This window comes from Actinia tenebrosa, unplaced genomic scaffold (genome assembly GCF_029948245.1).
Source record: "Actinia tenebrosa isolate PJP-AT-01 unplaced genomic scaffold, QUT_ActTen_1.0 PGA_scaffold2__45_contigs__length_23673736, whole genome shotgun sequence".
Classification (NCBI taxonomy): Eukaryota; Metazoa; Cnidaria; class Anthozoa; order Actiniaria; family Actiniidae; genus Actinia; species Actinia tenebrosa.
Window position 1 is genome coordinate 3,342,848 of NW_028292579.1, and position 15,939 is coordinate 3,358,786.

At 35.9% G+C, this 15,939-nt stretch overlaps 1 protein-coding gene across 1 annotated transcript; it reads left to right on the plus strand.

The window, feature by feature from the left end:
* The first annotated feature begins 13,626 nt into the window (after positions 1-13,626).
* On the plus strand, positions 13,627-15,604 carry LOC148909021 (uncharacterized). Its single transcript, XM_089033697.1, has 2 exons — positions 13,627-14,823; positions 15,215-15,604. The coding sequence occupies exons 1-2, from the start codon at positions 13,627-13,629 to the stop codon at positions 15,602-15,604; spliced, it is 1,587 nt and encodes a 528-aa protein (XP_088889823.1).
* Positions 15,605-15,939: the final 335 nt, after the last annotated feature.

Here is a 15,939-nt window from a genome sequence, read left to right on the forward strand (position 1 = left end):
CTTGACACAGATTCATTCTTTAATGCATACCGCAGATTTGTTGGACGTCGAGGGCCGATAAGGCAGCTGAGATCTGCTCAAGGCACCAATTTCATCGCAGCGAAGAACAAGTTACAGAAGGCACTCGCAGAGAGTTCATACCGAACTCCTCAAGGACGACTATGATTGGGTGACCTTCAAGACCAATGTTCCTCACGCAAGCCACATGGACGGCGTGTGGGAACGACAGATCAGAACAGTCTGCAGCATCTTGAATGCCATCCTCAAGAAGCAAGGTAGCCAATTTGACGACGAGTTGCTGAGGACATTGATGGTGGAAGCTGAGGAAATCGTAAACTGCCGACCGCTGACTGCAGAGAATGTGAGTTCCGCAGTGATGTTCAGAAGGAGCTCAACCTGATTACTTACTGTTGAAACAAATTGATGTAGGTCATATTTACAATTTAGTCAAATATAAAGTCAGATCAACAGAGATAAGCTTAAAATTTTGATATTTTACTCATTAATATCTGTTCTAAGTAACTGCAAATGGCCATTGAATTTGAAGTTCGGCCGTGCTAGATTTTCCCTTTCAAAGTAATAAAATATTCGAAGTTAGACATATTAATAGTACAGTCAACTATTGCTTGCTCAAATCGGACAATTATAATCTATATTAGATTTTAACATAAATTTATTTCATTGGAATTGTTCAGATGTAGTTATTACTACTTGAAAAATAAAATTCTTCATGATAAAAGTTATTCGTGGACGAGGAGACACCTGTTTCGAAGAGCTGGTTTAAAGGAGCGCTAAGACTAAGGATAAAAGCTTTCCTCAATGATGAAATATTGTGATAGGAAGGATAAATATCTTCTTTTACTTTGGAAATCATTTTTATGTATCTCTGATCCTCGAGCTAACCAAGTTCAATTCTTTAGTTAAAGGGTATTATACCAAAAACTCGGAAAAGACATTGGAAGATTGTCTTTAAGTTTGTTCTGAATAGGCTTCACATTTTCCTACAAAATATCAAAACTGACGTTTTTGTTCTGGTGTTTTTTTAAAATCTAAATTTAAAGTTTGTTTATTGAATTATTTTTGAGTGATATACTAGATCTGAAATGTCAGAAAATATTGATGGTGACTTTCTTTCCTGGTTCTGCCAATCTTGTTGATTCAAAAACTAGGTTTTGGTTTACCAATTTTCATAATAAAACTTTAAACCAGTTTTCATTATGAAACTATTTAGGCCCTTTTTGTATCATCTTGTCACAAGTGGGTGTTGGGTTATTCTACTATAGCTTTAACCTAGCTATTCTGCATCTATCTTGAGGGTGTTAGACAGAAGAAATTGTTTCAATAAATGTATATAGAAAAATCATAACCTGAAAGTGGTCATCATTAATTTTAATAAATACATACAATAAAATAAATAAACTATTTCTTTTTTATATTTTCAAAATATTTTCACAACAAAGATCTCACCCTCAGTATCACTCATAAGGAACATTTCAGTCCTAGGTTTAGAAATTGAAAACTGATTTAATACAAAAGGAATTAATGATGAACCAATTACCAGGAAGGTATACCCAGAGTGATGTAATCATTTTATGGGTGGGATACAAGTATACTCCAACCATCTTATAATTTAGTACTTTAGTGTTAGATCTGAAAAGTCTTTAATGAGTTTTTAGTGTAGTTCTCTTGTTCTCTTTGTCTTAGGTTTGTTTATAAGTGTTCTATAGCTTTTGTTTCACTCGTTTCAGTCTAAGTATTTTCGTCATTGTTTCGTCATTTAGTCTTGTCCCTTAGGAGTTTTTGTACGCCATATATACGCCCTCTATGTAAATACTTAGTTAGTTGGTGCTCGCAGTTTCGTCCCTTCGTACACAAATGTAAGTTATTCGTTTCTATAGTTCTTATCGTTTTGCAGTTTAATGTTTCGTAGTTTTTCCTATTTGTCATACGTACTAAGTTATTTATCTATTTAATGTGTTTATTCAGTCTTTACCGTACGTTTTACGTATGTGTAAGAAATAAAATCAAGAGTATGGGACAAGCAGTGTATCAAAACAGTTGAAAATTGAAAGATGAGGTATATATTTATGAAGCAATGCGAGAGGGAAATAACTGCTAGTAAAAAAAGAACATGAAAAACCCCAACATTGTCTTTAGTAATTTTTCCAAGACCCTTTAATTAAAATCTGCAATTGCGTATCATAAGGGTACTTATGGTATATTCCTTTACTTTATTAAAACAATTGTATCTTGGTAGATGGAAAATCCATCTACTTTGGTTTTTAACTTTGGTAATATCATAATTCTCAATTCTCAGAAAGGAACAAATGTATTTTAATTATGATCTATAACAAACAACACAAGCCACTAGGTGTGCTAAATATACAAGAACCTCCTTTTGTACCATGTGCGTGGGTAAAAACAGGACAAAACGGCTGATTAAAACTAACTAGAAGACTGCTATAAAAGTTTACTGAATGCAAATATAATGCTGAGGTCACTTACCCTTTGCAACCATAATGTTGCAACCAACAACATGTGATTGAATCAACTAACAAAAACAAGGAATATGATGTATACATTAAACACTACTACACTGACTGAGGGAATTAGCATTTTGGATGAATCCAATGTAAAGCAAGTGCAAATTATACCATATGGAAAGGGCTTCTAGTTAGTATCACAATGATGAAAAATTTCATTATATCTAAACTAATCAAAGAGGTAATAAAACCAAAGATTCTTAATATTGTTTCACCGTACTTAACTAGAAGAGTACCTGATTATAACATGTTTTTGATAAAACTCGGAACCTTGACAACTTTTGCTTTAGAATTAGGTGGATTACACTTTTAAAAGTTTTTATTTGTTTTTATTTGTTTTAATATTCTCCTGTGCATAAATCTTATGTTTGCACTACATTGTTTTTTTGTTGGTTTTTTTTTTTTTTCCACTTAGGAGACAACTCAAATCTCACCACCACCCCCAGGGGCTAGTTTTGTTCTTGGAAGATTCTTCTTCCAAGGCCGGCAGTTTTATGCTTTGAATCTCTTTGATTAAAAAAAAACAAAAGATAACTACAGATAATCCAATACAATATCAAGTTTAGTGAAATTTACCTCGGATGCCTTTAATTTAAATCGAAAATATGGAGATTTAGGACAAATCAAAACTAAAAAACAGACTTGAAAACTGGTAAGGTGAGCAAAAAATAAGGTTTACTTAATTAGGTCTTTTACAGTTTTCCAAAAACAAAGCTTACATTCATTTAAACTTGACAAGAACAACTGAAACAAAATCGAAAATAATGCAAAAGGCAAGCAAAAGGCAAAATACAAAATGACTAATTTCTTTGTCAGTAAATTGGCTTTTGCAAATGTTTTTGAATATTTTTTAGCTTTTTAAAGTGAAAGTCTAGGTCTTTATACAATAACATCTTTATACAATTTAAGCTCACTTTTATAATCATACTTCCTCGAAGAGCTTAATAAACAGTTGAATATTTGGTAAAAATTTATATTTCAGTCAAAAATTAAATAAGTTATCTGTAAAAGGATATAAAATTATTGAATGAAAGTCTTCTTTGTTTTGCCGATGAGACCCCGCGATAGGAAGCTTTTTTGAACGAAAAACATACGATAGTTGGTTAAAAACAACCGAATATTTAAAGATTTACAAAGCTAAATAAAGGACGAATATTTGTTGCCGTAATATGCTCTCCGTGTTATATTTCCTCCAGCATTAAAATAAATTAAGCTTAAAAGTGCTAAAAGTAAGCTCTCAAATAAAAAAGCTGTAGTCTGCAGTTTGTACATATAATAAAAATCTGTGTTTCGAAATGATATTGAATGACAAATGGTTAATTTACAGAATCCACCTCAAAATACATTGAAGCAAGCTTTAGCAACAATCCCTTTTGGTTCAATTGATGCGTCATGTTTGAAAACAATGAAAGCTGTTGCGGTTTACTCATAGAATGTCGTTCGCCACTTCTTCTAGCTCACTTTCCTCGCTCACACTTTCATATGGTGTATTATATTCTTCTCCTCAAGCAATTTCCGGCTCAAATTTATAGGAAACAGCCATACTTCAATAGCGAAATTTGCCTGATTCAACTCCAGCTATTCAACATGTTCCATCCCAAGCCATCAAATTCCGTGATATTCCACAGGGAGCCCTTTGACGGACGATATCACCCCAAAAAACGAATTTCTTGGAATATTTATTTCGATTTTCAAAACCGACAAGGTTTGATGTACATTTTAGCTATGATCTGTCAGGTACCTCAGAGTCCCTTTAAATTCTAAGATAAATTAAATTCTAAAATATGCATTAGTGAACAAAGAAGAACAATAGGCCATGTTTGAGATATTAAAATTCAAGCACTATACCTAGGTGTAGTCTCTCAGGAATAAAACGTCTAAAATTGTATGAAAGCTTAGTAGACATAGTGGGTGCGTTTCCACTAGGACATTTTAAACTAGTTTAACGAAAAAATACCGGAAACGCCAGTGGAAACGACTCCGAACTAACTTAAGCCGAGTTTAGTTGCTTCAACTCCGGAAATGACACCTTTGATAAGCGACCTAAAAAGATGGCTTAAGTTGGACTACCGCCGGCCGTGACCAATCAGAGCTCACCATTTGACAGTTTGCTGTCAAAATGTTTATCTAGATTAACTTGAAAAGCACCAGAGAGAAGAACGTGGGCTCTGTCTCTTTCTGACTATTTCTGTGCTATTGTGGGTACGTTTCTCTTGTTTTTTTAATATGGACAACGGCAATAGAAGCAATGATTTTACTCCTTCTTCGACTCCAAGGTACGTAAAAAAATGTCCTAAATTGTTACATCTGACTGTTGATTTTAATACATATTTGACTCTGATTTATAGAACTCGCTTCGTCATACCACCTCCGCGTGAAACACAACCAGTATCTACACGTGGACCGATTTTATTCCCCATGTACCAACAATGGACCCACCAAGCATTACCAAACCAGCTCGGCACAAATGCCGCATTGAATTTCCCTGGTATCCAACTATTGCCAAACCATACCAGCGCAACTGCAACATTGAATTTTCCTGGCTGACAACCATCATTGCCAAACCAGTCTGGAACAGCATTCAACTTGGAGTTTCCAAGCGAATATTCGGCTCGACCACCAGCTTCCACCGATATCTCAACAACGAGCAGTCAGCGCCTACGTAGCCCCAACTGGTCTGACGCCGAGACAAGATTTCTTCTTGAATTGTGGCGTGATAGTTTCCCTGTAAGCAAAAGGCGAAACAGCGTTGTTTGGGATGACATTTCGAGGAAATTAAACAAAATATTAAAAGATCAAGGTCTCAGCAACTTCAGGACTGGACCCCAGTGCAAATCCCGAATCAAATCACTCGAAGAGGAATACAAAAAAGTAAAGGACCATAATAAACGAAGTGGCAACAACAGGGAGACGTTCGAATATTATGACGATATGGATGTTGTCCTGGGGTGCAAACCCAACATTACACCGAAGTTGGTGATCGAAACCGGCCTCAGTGAGTCCTCTGCCTCCTCTTCAGAAACCAATACGTCATTTGATGATGGTGATTCTGAAATCATAACAGACATGGATGCAGCAGAAGAGGAAGAGAGTGCCAATGAAGATCAAGGTCAAGGAAAGACCACTGCCAAGAAAAAAAACACATCAAAGGGGAAAACTCCAGCTAAAAAAAGGGAAAGGAAGAGAAAGGCAAGTTCTCCTGACTCTTCTTCAGAGTTGATTAGTTATTTACAGGAGTCAACAAAAAGATCACGACTTTTTTGAGCGCCTTTCAGAGGCTGAAGGCGAACGAGAACTTAGAAGCCAAAAAATTATGATGGACACCATCACCCAAATAGCCAAAATTTTCAAAGGTGACAGCAAGAAGTGATTTTGTTATTTCATTAACTTTAATAATTTTGTTACTGTTCATTAACAATGATTTATGCTACTAGCAGTATAATTTGAAATGTTTTTGATTTATACTATGGAAGTTTATGCAAACAAAAATAATTTTCATAAATTTACATTCATGAGTTCTCTTGTATATAAATTAGTTACCCTTTTTGAAAACAGTCAGTATCAAAATAAAGCATTTTTTATATGATTTCTTAGACCTGCTCCATCTTGATTTATGACATGGCCTGGGAGTGGGTTAGCTTGATTGCCATTTCCATCATTCACAATGTTAACTTCCGTGTCATCATCTACATCTAAACATATGTTATATAAAATGCAACAGGCGGTGATGGTGTAAGCAGCCTTCTCCTCAGATTCGTCAAGATTATCTAGAAGGCATCTCCATCTCCCTTTTAAAAGACCAAAAGCTTGCTCAATCACAACCCTGGCACTACTAAGTGATCTATTAAAAGCTGTTTGTCTCGCCGTGATCCCTCTTGCCTCTGGGTATGGCTTCATGCACCAAGTAGTCAGTTTGTAGGCTGGATCGGCAACTAATAGAGGTTTTACTTCTCTACCTGCAATTCTGTTCGAGGGGGTGTTTAAAATGGAATTATGTTCAACTGCAGTGTAGAGGGAGCTCATTCTTAAGACTCTTGCATCATGGATGCTTCCCGCATACCCAGTGCTGACATGTAAGAATTTCTTATTGCTATCGGCAACTCCTTGCAGAATAATACTGTGAAATGGCTTTCTGTTGTAATACGCGTTTGGGTTTTCCCTTGGAGTGGCTATTGGGATATGCGATCCATCAAGAGCACCGACAACTTGTGGAAATGTGCTGATGTTTTGGAACCCCTGGATACATTTTCTTGTCTCTTCCTCTGTTTTTGGAAACTTGATAAAATCATTGGCTCTACGCATGAGGGCAGAGCAGAATGAATCCTTGATTTTCATTGCCGTGGCACGTCCAATTCCACATGTTTGTCCTATCGTTCTATAAGAGTTGCCAGTAGCTAGCCGCCATAAAGCAATTGCTACTCGCTTCTCTACTGATATTGCTTGACGAAAAATTGTGTCCTGCTTGCTCATATCTGGACCGACAATACCACAAATGAAATTAAACGTGTTTCTGTTAATTCTGAAGTGTTCCCGCCAAATATGATCTTGATTCTGGCCGTTTAGAAGTTGTTCAAACCAGAATTGAGGACGAGTGTAGACCCATGCTCTTGGTCGTCTGCGATTACGAACTCCTCTATTTTGGAGTTGATTTGTCAGAAGAATTGATAATTGACGTCTTCTTCTTCTTTGCAAAGCAGCTAACCTCAGATTGCGAAGAAATCGATTTCGCTTTCTCAAGAATAAAGCAAATGTTAAAAGCAGTGTTGTAAACACAAGCGCTTCTTCTCCCGCCATTTTTTTAATCTCGCGCTCTATGGTAATGTGATCTATCTAGTTTAAAATCACCTCAAATTACATAATGGAAACAAGCTGCACATTTATTCTAGTATAAGCTAGTATGTAAACAAACACCTAGAGGAATTTTAAACTACTAAAAATGTCCTAGTGGAAACGCACCCAGTGCCGTAAATTCGATTATAACGTTGTTGAGAAGTGAAAGCACTAGCACAGGTTGACAAATAAGAGAAATGGACGTCCACGCAAGATAACAAAGCGTGTAGAAAGACGCCTAATAAGAGTTTTCAAGGCAAAAAGGGAAGAGAAAAGTAACGTAACGGCAGAAGAAGTCATGGCTGAAAGTGATCTGGGACAAACGGTGTCGGTAAGAACTGTATCCAGGACTTTGAATTGGAATGGCTACTATTTCTTGCAAGCAAGAAAAAAAGGGCTGCTGAGTAGCCAGGATAAGAAAAAGAGACTGAGATATGCCAGACGCATGTATAAGGTTTTAAAGGAACATCCTACAGTTTTTTAAGTGGACAACTGTAATGACATTGTATGTACTTATTTAATTTTTTTTTTTTTTTTAATTTATCAAAGCATAGTCTAGGGTTACGAATCTAAGCAGAGGGCGCACGCATGCTTATCTACGAAACCGTAAGACTGACGATTGTAAGTACATTTTCTACATCCCTGATAATGGGCGCTCAGTCCAAAAGATCGTAATAAAACTCATACAAAAACTGTTGAAGAATCCTCGTTTTAATAAATATGAAACCATTACCTTTTAAGAATACAACACTAGAAAAGTATAAACTTTTAATACTATTTCATAATGTCCCAATTATGACCACCAATCATGACTGCAGTGACATAAAGTAATTAGAAAGCAATGCAATATATTTAATTTATTCAATGGCAATTTGATATCATTAATGAGAAGAGGGAAAACAACATTTGATTAATAGTAGAGGTCTGCAATCAATTAGTGATTCTGTTTTGATGCAGGCAAAATGTAACAAAGTAAGATTTTAAACATTTATCTAAAGAGAACATGTTGCCATGATTTGGTTCAATTTTTTGTTGACACTTTTTTCCTACAATGAGACTCCATGGATAACCAATCATTTTGACTAAAATTCTCTCACTAACTTTTATGAGGGTTCACAATAGGTTTCGCAGGATGCGGGATTTGAGCTAAAATCCGAGCGGGATGCGAGATTCGAAATCAGTGGCGGGAGCGGGAATTTGTGATTTTTAGGCGTCGGGATACGGGAAATCGGAAGGATTTGCGAAGGGTTACATGATTTAACTTCGCCTCGTGACCCGACTGATGTGATCTGATTGACATAAAAAAGCCGTCAAACATCTATTAACACTTAAGTGTGTTTACCTATTTCACTATGAGACCTTTGTTTGGTCTTTCGTGCTTATTTCCAGTTAAATGGTCTTAATCTGTACACGTCACGAGAAAAGAATATTGCCATATCAGATATCAAACATCACACAACGTTTTGCTAAGGCACAACACATGTTAGCGTGGTCCGCGACCTTTGTGACTACTTTGTGACCTTCGTTTTAAACGCTGTTTATCTCTCTACATAATTGACCTCAATGACTTCAAGAGCCTCGATAATTATTATCGACCCATCTACGACATCTACTCAGAATACTCAGGCAGTGGTTCAAGTCGTTCAAGGAGCAGAATTAGATGTCTTAGATGTCATAAACTGTGTGGTGGCGATATATTACGAAAAGGGGGTAAGCGGGAAAAATTTAGAGCACAAATATCCAGAAATATAAAAACCATAAAAGCTCTAAAAACAACAGTCAGGTATGTATAAATAATATTTGTTATCTTGAGTTTATCGCGTATTATTTTACCAACTTGACCCGCTTTGACTCAATGACGTCAATATAACAAAAGGGTTTCTGAAGATGCTAGAATTAGCTAGAATTACTACCAATTGCTTTAAACTGCTTTACTCAGATTTTCACATAAAGACCATAAAGACTGAACAGGTCTGAACATATGCCATCATTACATAACATAACAAAGTGTATTCCTTTTATAGTAATTTTGGAGGGATTTATGTTGCAAAAAATATTGGACTTGGGAACCAATTGAACATCAAACTTGCAAGACTGGATAAAAGCGATAACAAGGGGGCCCATTGCTTTGCAATAAATACGGATGACCAAATTGCACTAGAGATGCCTTCCATCAGAACCGGGTTTGATATGCTGCAGTGTAAGTATGCAATATTTTAATTTTATTTCATTTTATGGTTGGTATTGTTGCCTTGTATTTTGTATCCTTTTCGTTTACTTGTTTCTGTTCTATATTTCTTTCATTCGTTTTTCTTTTCTTTCATTCATCCAATCTTTCTTTCATTCCTCCTTTCTTTCTTTTTTCTACTTCTTTCACAGACTTTACGCCTTTCTTTCTTTCTCTCTTTCCTTTCTAAATTCTTCCTTTCTTTCCTCCTGTTTTTACAAGTCATTCTTTATTTATCAATTTTCTCATCTTTCATCTATTCTGGTAGAAGAACTTGGACGTTAAGTTTAATAGTGTCAATAGGATCTTAACAATTACTTTTACTTAATTTGTAGTAATTGTATATCCTATGGACATTGCCTTTGTATCCGGCTCCCAGAGAATTGTTGTAGAGTTAAAACAAGCGAACGGGACTGCAAAAACAACTACACCACTAAACCTTCCAGATAATGCTGTCAGCCTCACAGAAAAGAAACAAACCAAATTGAACGAAGGTAAAACAATACCATGTTTATACATTAGAATAACATTAATAATTAAAATAGTAGCTTAATAATAATAATTATGATGAGGAGGATGAGAACGACGATGAGTATAAATATTACATTAACCCTTTAGAGCTGAAAGGCCTTGGTGAAAGATATCTAGTTGAAGGGTCTCCCCAAACAGTTAAGATCAAAAAGAAGAAAGCGACTTGGTCATGGAAGATCAAGTGTGGCAAGCCGGCCGTATAGCCTACTTTAAAAATCGTAAGTGCAACTTCAGAAGTAACCAAGTGTTTATAAATTATCGATTTAAACCAAACGCAATGTAATTTTGCATGTTTTGATATTTTACGATCATTTTAAGTCTTGCCCAAGAAACAAAACCGCGATGAAAAGACCACAACGTCCAACAAGAGATTTCGTCTTTATTTGCACCAAAGCAATCAAAGACATCAAAGGATTCTGACATACAAGCCTGTGCGCCCGATTCCAATGTCGACTTGTCAGATGTGGAGATACAGTGTCTGGCCCAGTATCCTGCCGGCACCAGTATCCTGCCAAAAAAAATTCAACTTAAAATATCTCGTCGGCTTTATTTTTCTTCTTAATCCGAAGCTATCCAATGATTAGCCGAACACTTCCGGTTTCTGAAGACAGTTTTGACGGGATTTTTGGACAACGCATTCGGGAACGAGGAGAAGAAAAGAGCAGTTAGGTAAACTTTATCATGGCTAAAATTAGGCTTTTTACTGCGCAGTGAAATTACCAATGATTATAAATGAACTCAAAACATGCGAAACGCGACTGGGATCGCTATGATTTTTCATGTGATGAAAGAATAATGATGAAAACATTCATAAACTTAGCGAAAGGTCCATTAAATACGTTTTTGTTTGAATACTACGCTCTAGAAACAATTACAAAGGTTAGGCTTGGGGGGCCCTTTTTCCTGCCAGCTCATCGTTCGACTTCTTCTTTGTCTTAGAAATTGAATAAAGATCTGTATTCCTTTGCCTAGGAAGTTCTTATAACTATGTACTGATATTGATAAAGCAGTAGAAGGGCTGTATGATGCTTTGGCTGTTTTATTTCTTCAATTCTACGACCGAAGAGCAGGAGATGAATGAATTAAAACAAGATAGAAACCCCAATAAGCTAGTGCTTGACAAGTCATTCTCATCGTTTTGTATAGTAAATGAACAGCGAAATATATTCGTAATAAGTTGATAATGGCTATGTGAATAATGTATGCGATATATTAGCAGGATATGAAGTGTGTTTTAAATGAAGTAAATGTAATTTATCTAGTTGTTACCAAGCGAGACATTTGTGCATTTCGCGCGCGTTCGTGTTAATTATGCATTAATGTGTTCGTGCTGTTTATGCAGTAAATAGATAAATAAAGCGGACTCCTAACGCGCTTAATTTCTTAAATTTACAATTTTAAAATTAGAAATAATAATTTAGGAGTATTAAATTGATAAGAACTTTATTTCAAACTGGGATCTATTTGTTTGTGTCTCAGATTGTAATATCAATAAGCGGATCTTATAACATGAAAATTTTGTATTGCGAGTGAAAGTCACAAGAGCCGTTTGGAATTATTGCTCAAGGCGATGAATGATATCTAACTTGTTTTGCAATTTTTAATGAAAGAAACTATTTAGCGCGTATTTAGAAAGTGCCTTTTTGCTATTTAGCACCTAAACAACTCAGGGATCTCAATAAACCGCACGGTTGTTGGCAGTGGCAGGATTCTAGACCAGGTGGCAGGATACTGGACCTCCAAACCACTTTGTTAAAACTGCGATGCAAACCAAAGACAAAGGATACAAATGAAAAATTTGTTCTTATTGTGTTGCAGGATAATTGATTCATAATTTGATCGGGTTTCAATGCAGTAGCTTTTAATAAAAGGGAGTTACGGTGATTTTTAGCTGAAGTGGCAGGATACTGGGCCACACACTGTATTGGAAACCGCTGAGTAAGTTAACTGTTCGAATTTTTGATTGAAAGCCTTTTACAAAAATAATAGATTTCGTGATAAAAGCCCTAAAACTACAATTCTTTAAACATGCGCAAAACTGTGCGCAGTGCACAACTACGGAATTATCTTAACAACACGTGAAAGCTCAAGCCTATACTTTGATTTAAAAGCAGGTATGTACGGCCGCAAAAATGATCCCTGCCGCAAAAATGATCCCAAAATGTGGCAAAAATGATCCCCAGCGCAAAAAAGATCCCCACGTCACTGCAAAAATGATCCCCTGGAAATCGCGGAACCTGGACTGAATAGAGTTGTTATGACTCATGCATATTTGCCCAGAATCGCCGATGGCAAACATGACCATGTTTTCATCACTTTCTTGCATTTCACTTTAGCTTTGGCAAACCTTCTCACCAAAGACAAATATTCTTTTATTTATTTACCACTCGGACTTGCCAAGTCTTTTTCACTTCACAAAGAATTGGTGAGCTGACGATTTTCGTTTGCCGTAAAGGTTATTCCTGTTTTGTTTTGTTTTTTTTTTGTTTTTTTTTTTAATGTAAACTCGGAGAAAAAAATTCTTTCTTTCTTTCTTTCTTTCTTATCTATTTATTTTTTAATTTACAAAAGTATAATGATAATCTTTCAAAAATTGATAGCCTCTATAGCAACGAGAACAAGGTGTGACGTGATTTTGAATTGGGCAATTCCTTTACTGATAATCTCTTTACCTCGTGGTTTAGTTCCAAAGTATTTCATAATGAATCTCTTAAAATTTTACTGTCTTTTCATGGTCATTTTATGCACTCTTGCCGTTACCGCCTCGTTCAGTGATAACGAAGCATCAAATTCAGATGATGATTTTGTGGAAAATAAGGTAAGAATCTATGTATCATATTTTTAAGCCTAGTTTTGTGAACTGTTTATGTTCATTACATGCGTCCGCCTTATCATCATTGTCAAAACAAAAGTCATAGCATTAAATGGTATTGAATTTAACTGAAAGATAGATATTTGCTTATATTAATGTATTGTTTAGAAACTTTTACGTCAGCTTCAACCGTAAACAGTATGCTTATTCAATTCTACAACAATGTTCTTTAAGAGCAAGATATTTGACCTCTAGTACTAAGACATGGATTATAGCTAGTTTATTTTTAACGTTGTTAATTGACTGACTGACAGACGGATGAACGGACTGACTTACTGACTGAGTCAGGAATTTGCCAGAGCTATGGCTACATATGCAATGATTATCATCGGTTATTTTATCGTTGGCATATCTTATATCCTAAATATTTGTATAAATTTTCAAGCCGCGTCTAGAAAGAAAGGAATAAGAAGTAGTCTTCCTGATGAAGTATATGACAAACTTAAAGATATTTTAGAGGAGAAACAGGGATTTTCCGATTGGCCAAAGAAAGAACATCCATCCCTAGTGATTACGTCATCATGGCGGATGGCCACGTTTTATCAAGCTCTGTGATTTTAAGTTTTTTTATCCTGTTCTATCCTATTAATATTTCAAACAGAGGCCTAAATGCTTACTTATCAATGTCCTTAGTACAACTAAATGCTTTATTTGACTGTTATCCTGTACGAAGCCACCTGAGTAGCGTCTCACCGAATATTCCATTACTTTTGGATGGCGGCCAAATTGGCTGTCTATCAACACGGGCTTCGACTACTACAAGGAGCTTTCTAAATTCAAGAATCGCCAAATATACGTCTTCTTCTTCGACAGTTACTTTCCAACTTTTAAAGGAATCGTCTGTTCGGAAAATCTTGCTATCTGGTGATATCAAACTCAATCCTGGTCCCACGTGTAATCGGCAAGATGATTTACTTGACTTGCTATCTTCCCTCAGAAATAATAGAAACTGTTCTGCTATAGTTGGACATTCAAACATTCGTGGTCTTTACTGCATTCTTAACCAAGTTAGACTTCTCCTCAAGTATTCGAAATTGGATGTTCTTGCTATTACAGAAACTCATCTGAATGAGTCTACTGACGATTCTGAACTTTTCATCGAAGGCTACAGCCTCTGGAGGCTCGATAGAAGAGACACGAAAGGTGGTGGTGTCGCCTTCTATGTTAAACGGAATATTGACTGTGAAATAATCTCTAAATACGAAAGAGAAGATGTCGAGGCCCTCTGGTTAGAAGTAAAAGCTCGCTCACAAAGACTCCTTGTTGGTTGTGTTTACAGACCACCTGGCTACGATGGTTTTTTTGAAAAATTCAACCCAACTCTTGAATGTATTTGGAGATCACGTAAGAACGTTCTTATTACCGGAGACTTTAATGCAAATTTGCCATTAAACTCAGGCACCTATGGAAAAAAGCTCCGTCAGATTATGAATTACTACAATTATAAGAATCTGATAAAGAAACCAACTCGTACAACTGAAACCACAAACACTTTGTTGGACTTGATACTTGTTAGTGACACCTCTAAAGTTAAAGACGCTGATGTTATGGATTTTGTAATTGCCGTCCACAAATTTATTTATGCTGTTTATAACCTAATTCCAAAGAAACAAAATCCTTTGATACTGAAATCCCAAAGCTTCAAAAATATCAACTTAGATCAACTTCAAAAAGATATTGAGGATTTTCCTTGGTGGAGTTGCTCTACATATGAAGATATAAATGATACAACTTGGGCTTGGGAACAGTCATTTAAGAACATTGTTAATTCTCATGCTCCCTTCCGTGAAATCAAGAACAAACAAGATTCTTTACCATGGGTAAATAGGGACATCTGGAAGGAAATGAATACAAGATTTAAGTTACTGAAGTCCTATAAAGGCTCCCAATGCTCAACTCATCTTTGGAATAGATATAGAGAATCAAGAAATGAGTGACCTACCTCCTTAGAAAGGCTGAATCTAAGTATTGGAAAAATTAATTCTGTGAATCCAGAAATTCAAAATAATTCTGGAATATAGTAAAAGCCTGCACTAATAAAGTAAAGAAATCCTCTTCTGTCAGAACTCTTAAAGATAATAACAATACTGAAATATCAAATGACATTGACAAGGCAAATTTTATCAACTCATATTTTACATCTATTGGTGAAAATCTGTCACGGAATCACTCCATTCCTGACGATTTTAACATGCTGAATCACATTTATAGATTTCTCCTACCATTCAGTCTACGGAAATAAATGTTATCCAGATTGCTAAAGACCTTGAGAAGGTGAAAGCCAAGAAGGCCTCTGGTCCAGAAGGCATTTCATCTCAAGCCTTATCCCTGATAAAATCTTCTGCTGCTAATGGTCTATTTACAGTCTTCTACAAAAGCTCATGTTTGAACAAATTTCCTGATATATGGAAACAAGCCAAAATTACTCCAGTTCATAAAAAAGGTTCCTTCTCTGAAGTTTCAAATTACAGGCCAATTTCTTTACTCAGCATTCCTGGAAAGCTCCTAGAAAATCAAATTTGCTCTATCATTGATAGTCATCTACAAGATTGTGGCCTTCTAAGTAAGCACCAATGGGGCTTTAGAAAAGGACTCTCTTAAGAGGACTTACTTCTCACCATGACAGAAAAGTGGAAGCTAGCTATGGACAAAGGCCTAACTGTTGGAGCTATATTTATCGACTTTAAAAAAGCTTTTGACACTGTGTCACATGAAATCCTATCCTTAAAGCTCAATGCAGTTGGCATCTCTGGTCCATTACATCAGTGGCTAATGAACTACCTACTTGATAGATATCAATATACAGAAGTAAACAACAAAAGATCTGTCCTTCTTCCTATTAAATTTGGTGTCCCTCAGGGATCCTTGCTTGGCCCAAGACTGTATACTATCTATACTAATGACCTACCTGATCAAGTAAAAGATGGCTCTGTCAT

Bases quoted from the DNA above. Each gene is read 5' to 3' on its own strand.
- LOC148909021 (XM_089033697.1), top strand. From the start codon at position 13,627: ATGTCCTTAGTACAACTAAATGCTTTATTTGACTGTTATCCTGTACGA. The intron at 14,824-15,214 runs GTAAATAGGGAC...TCACATTTATAG, and splicing joins AACAAGATTCTTTACCATGG to ATTTCTCCTACCATTCAGTC.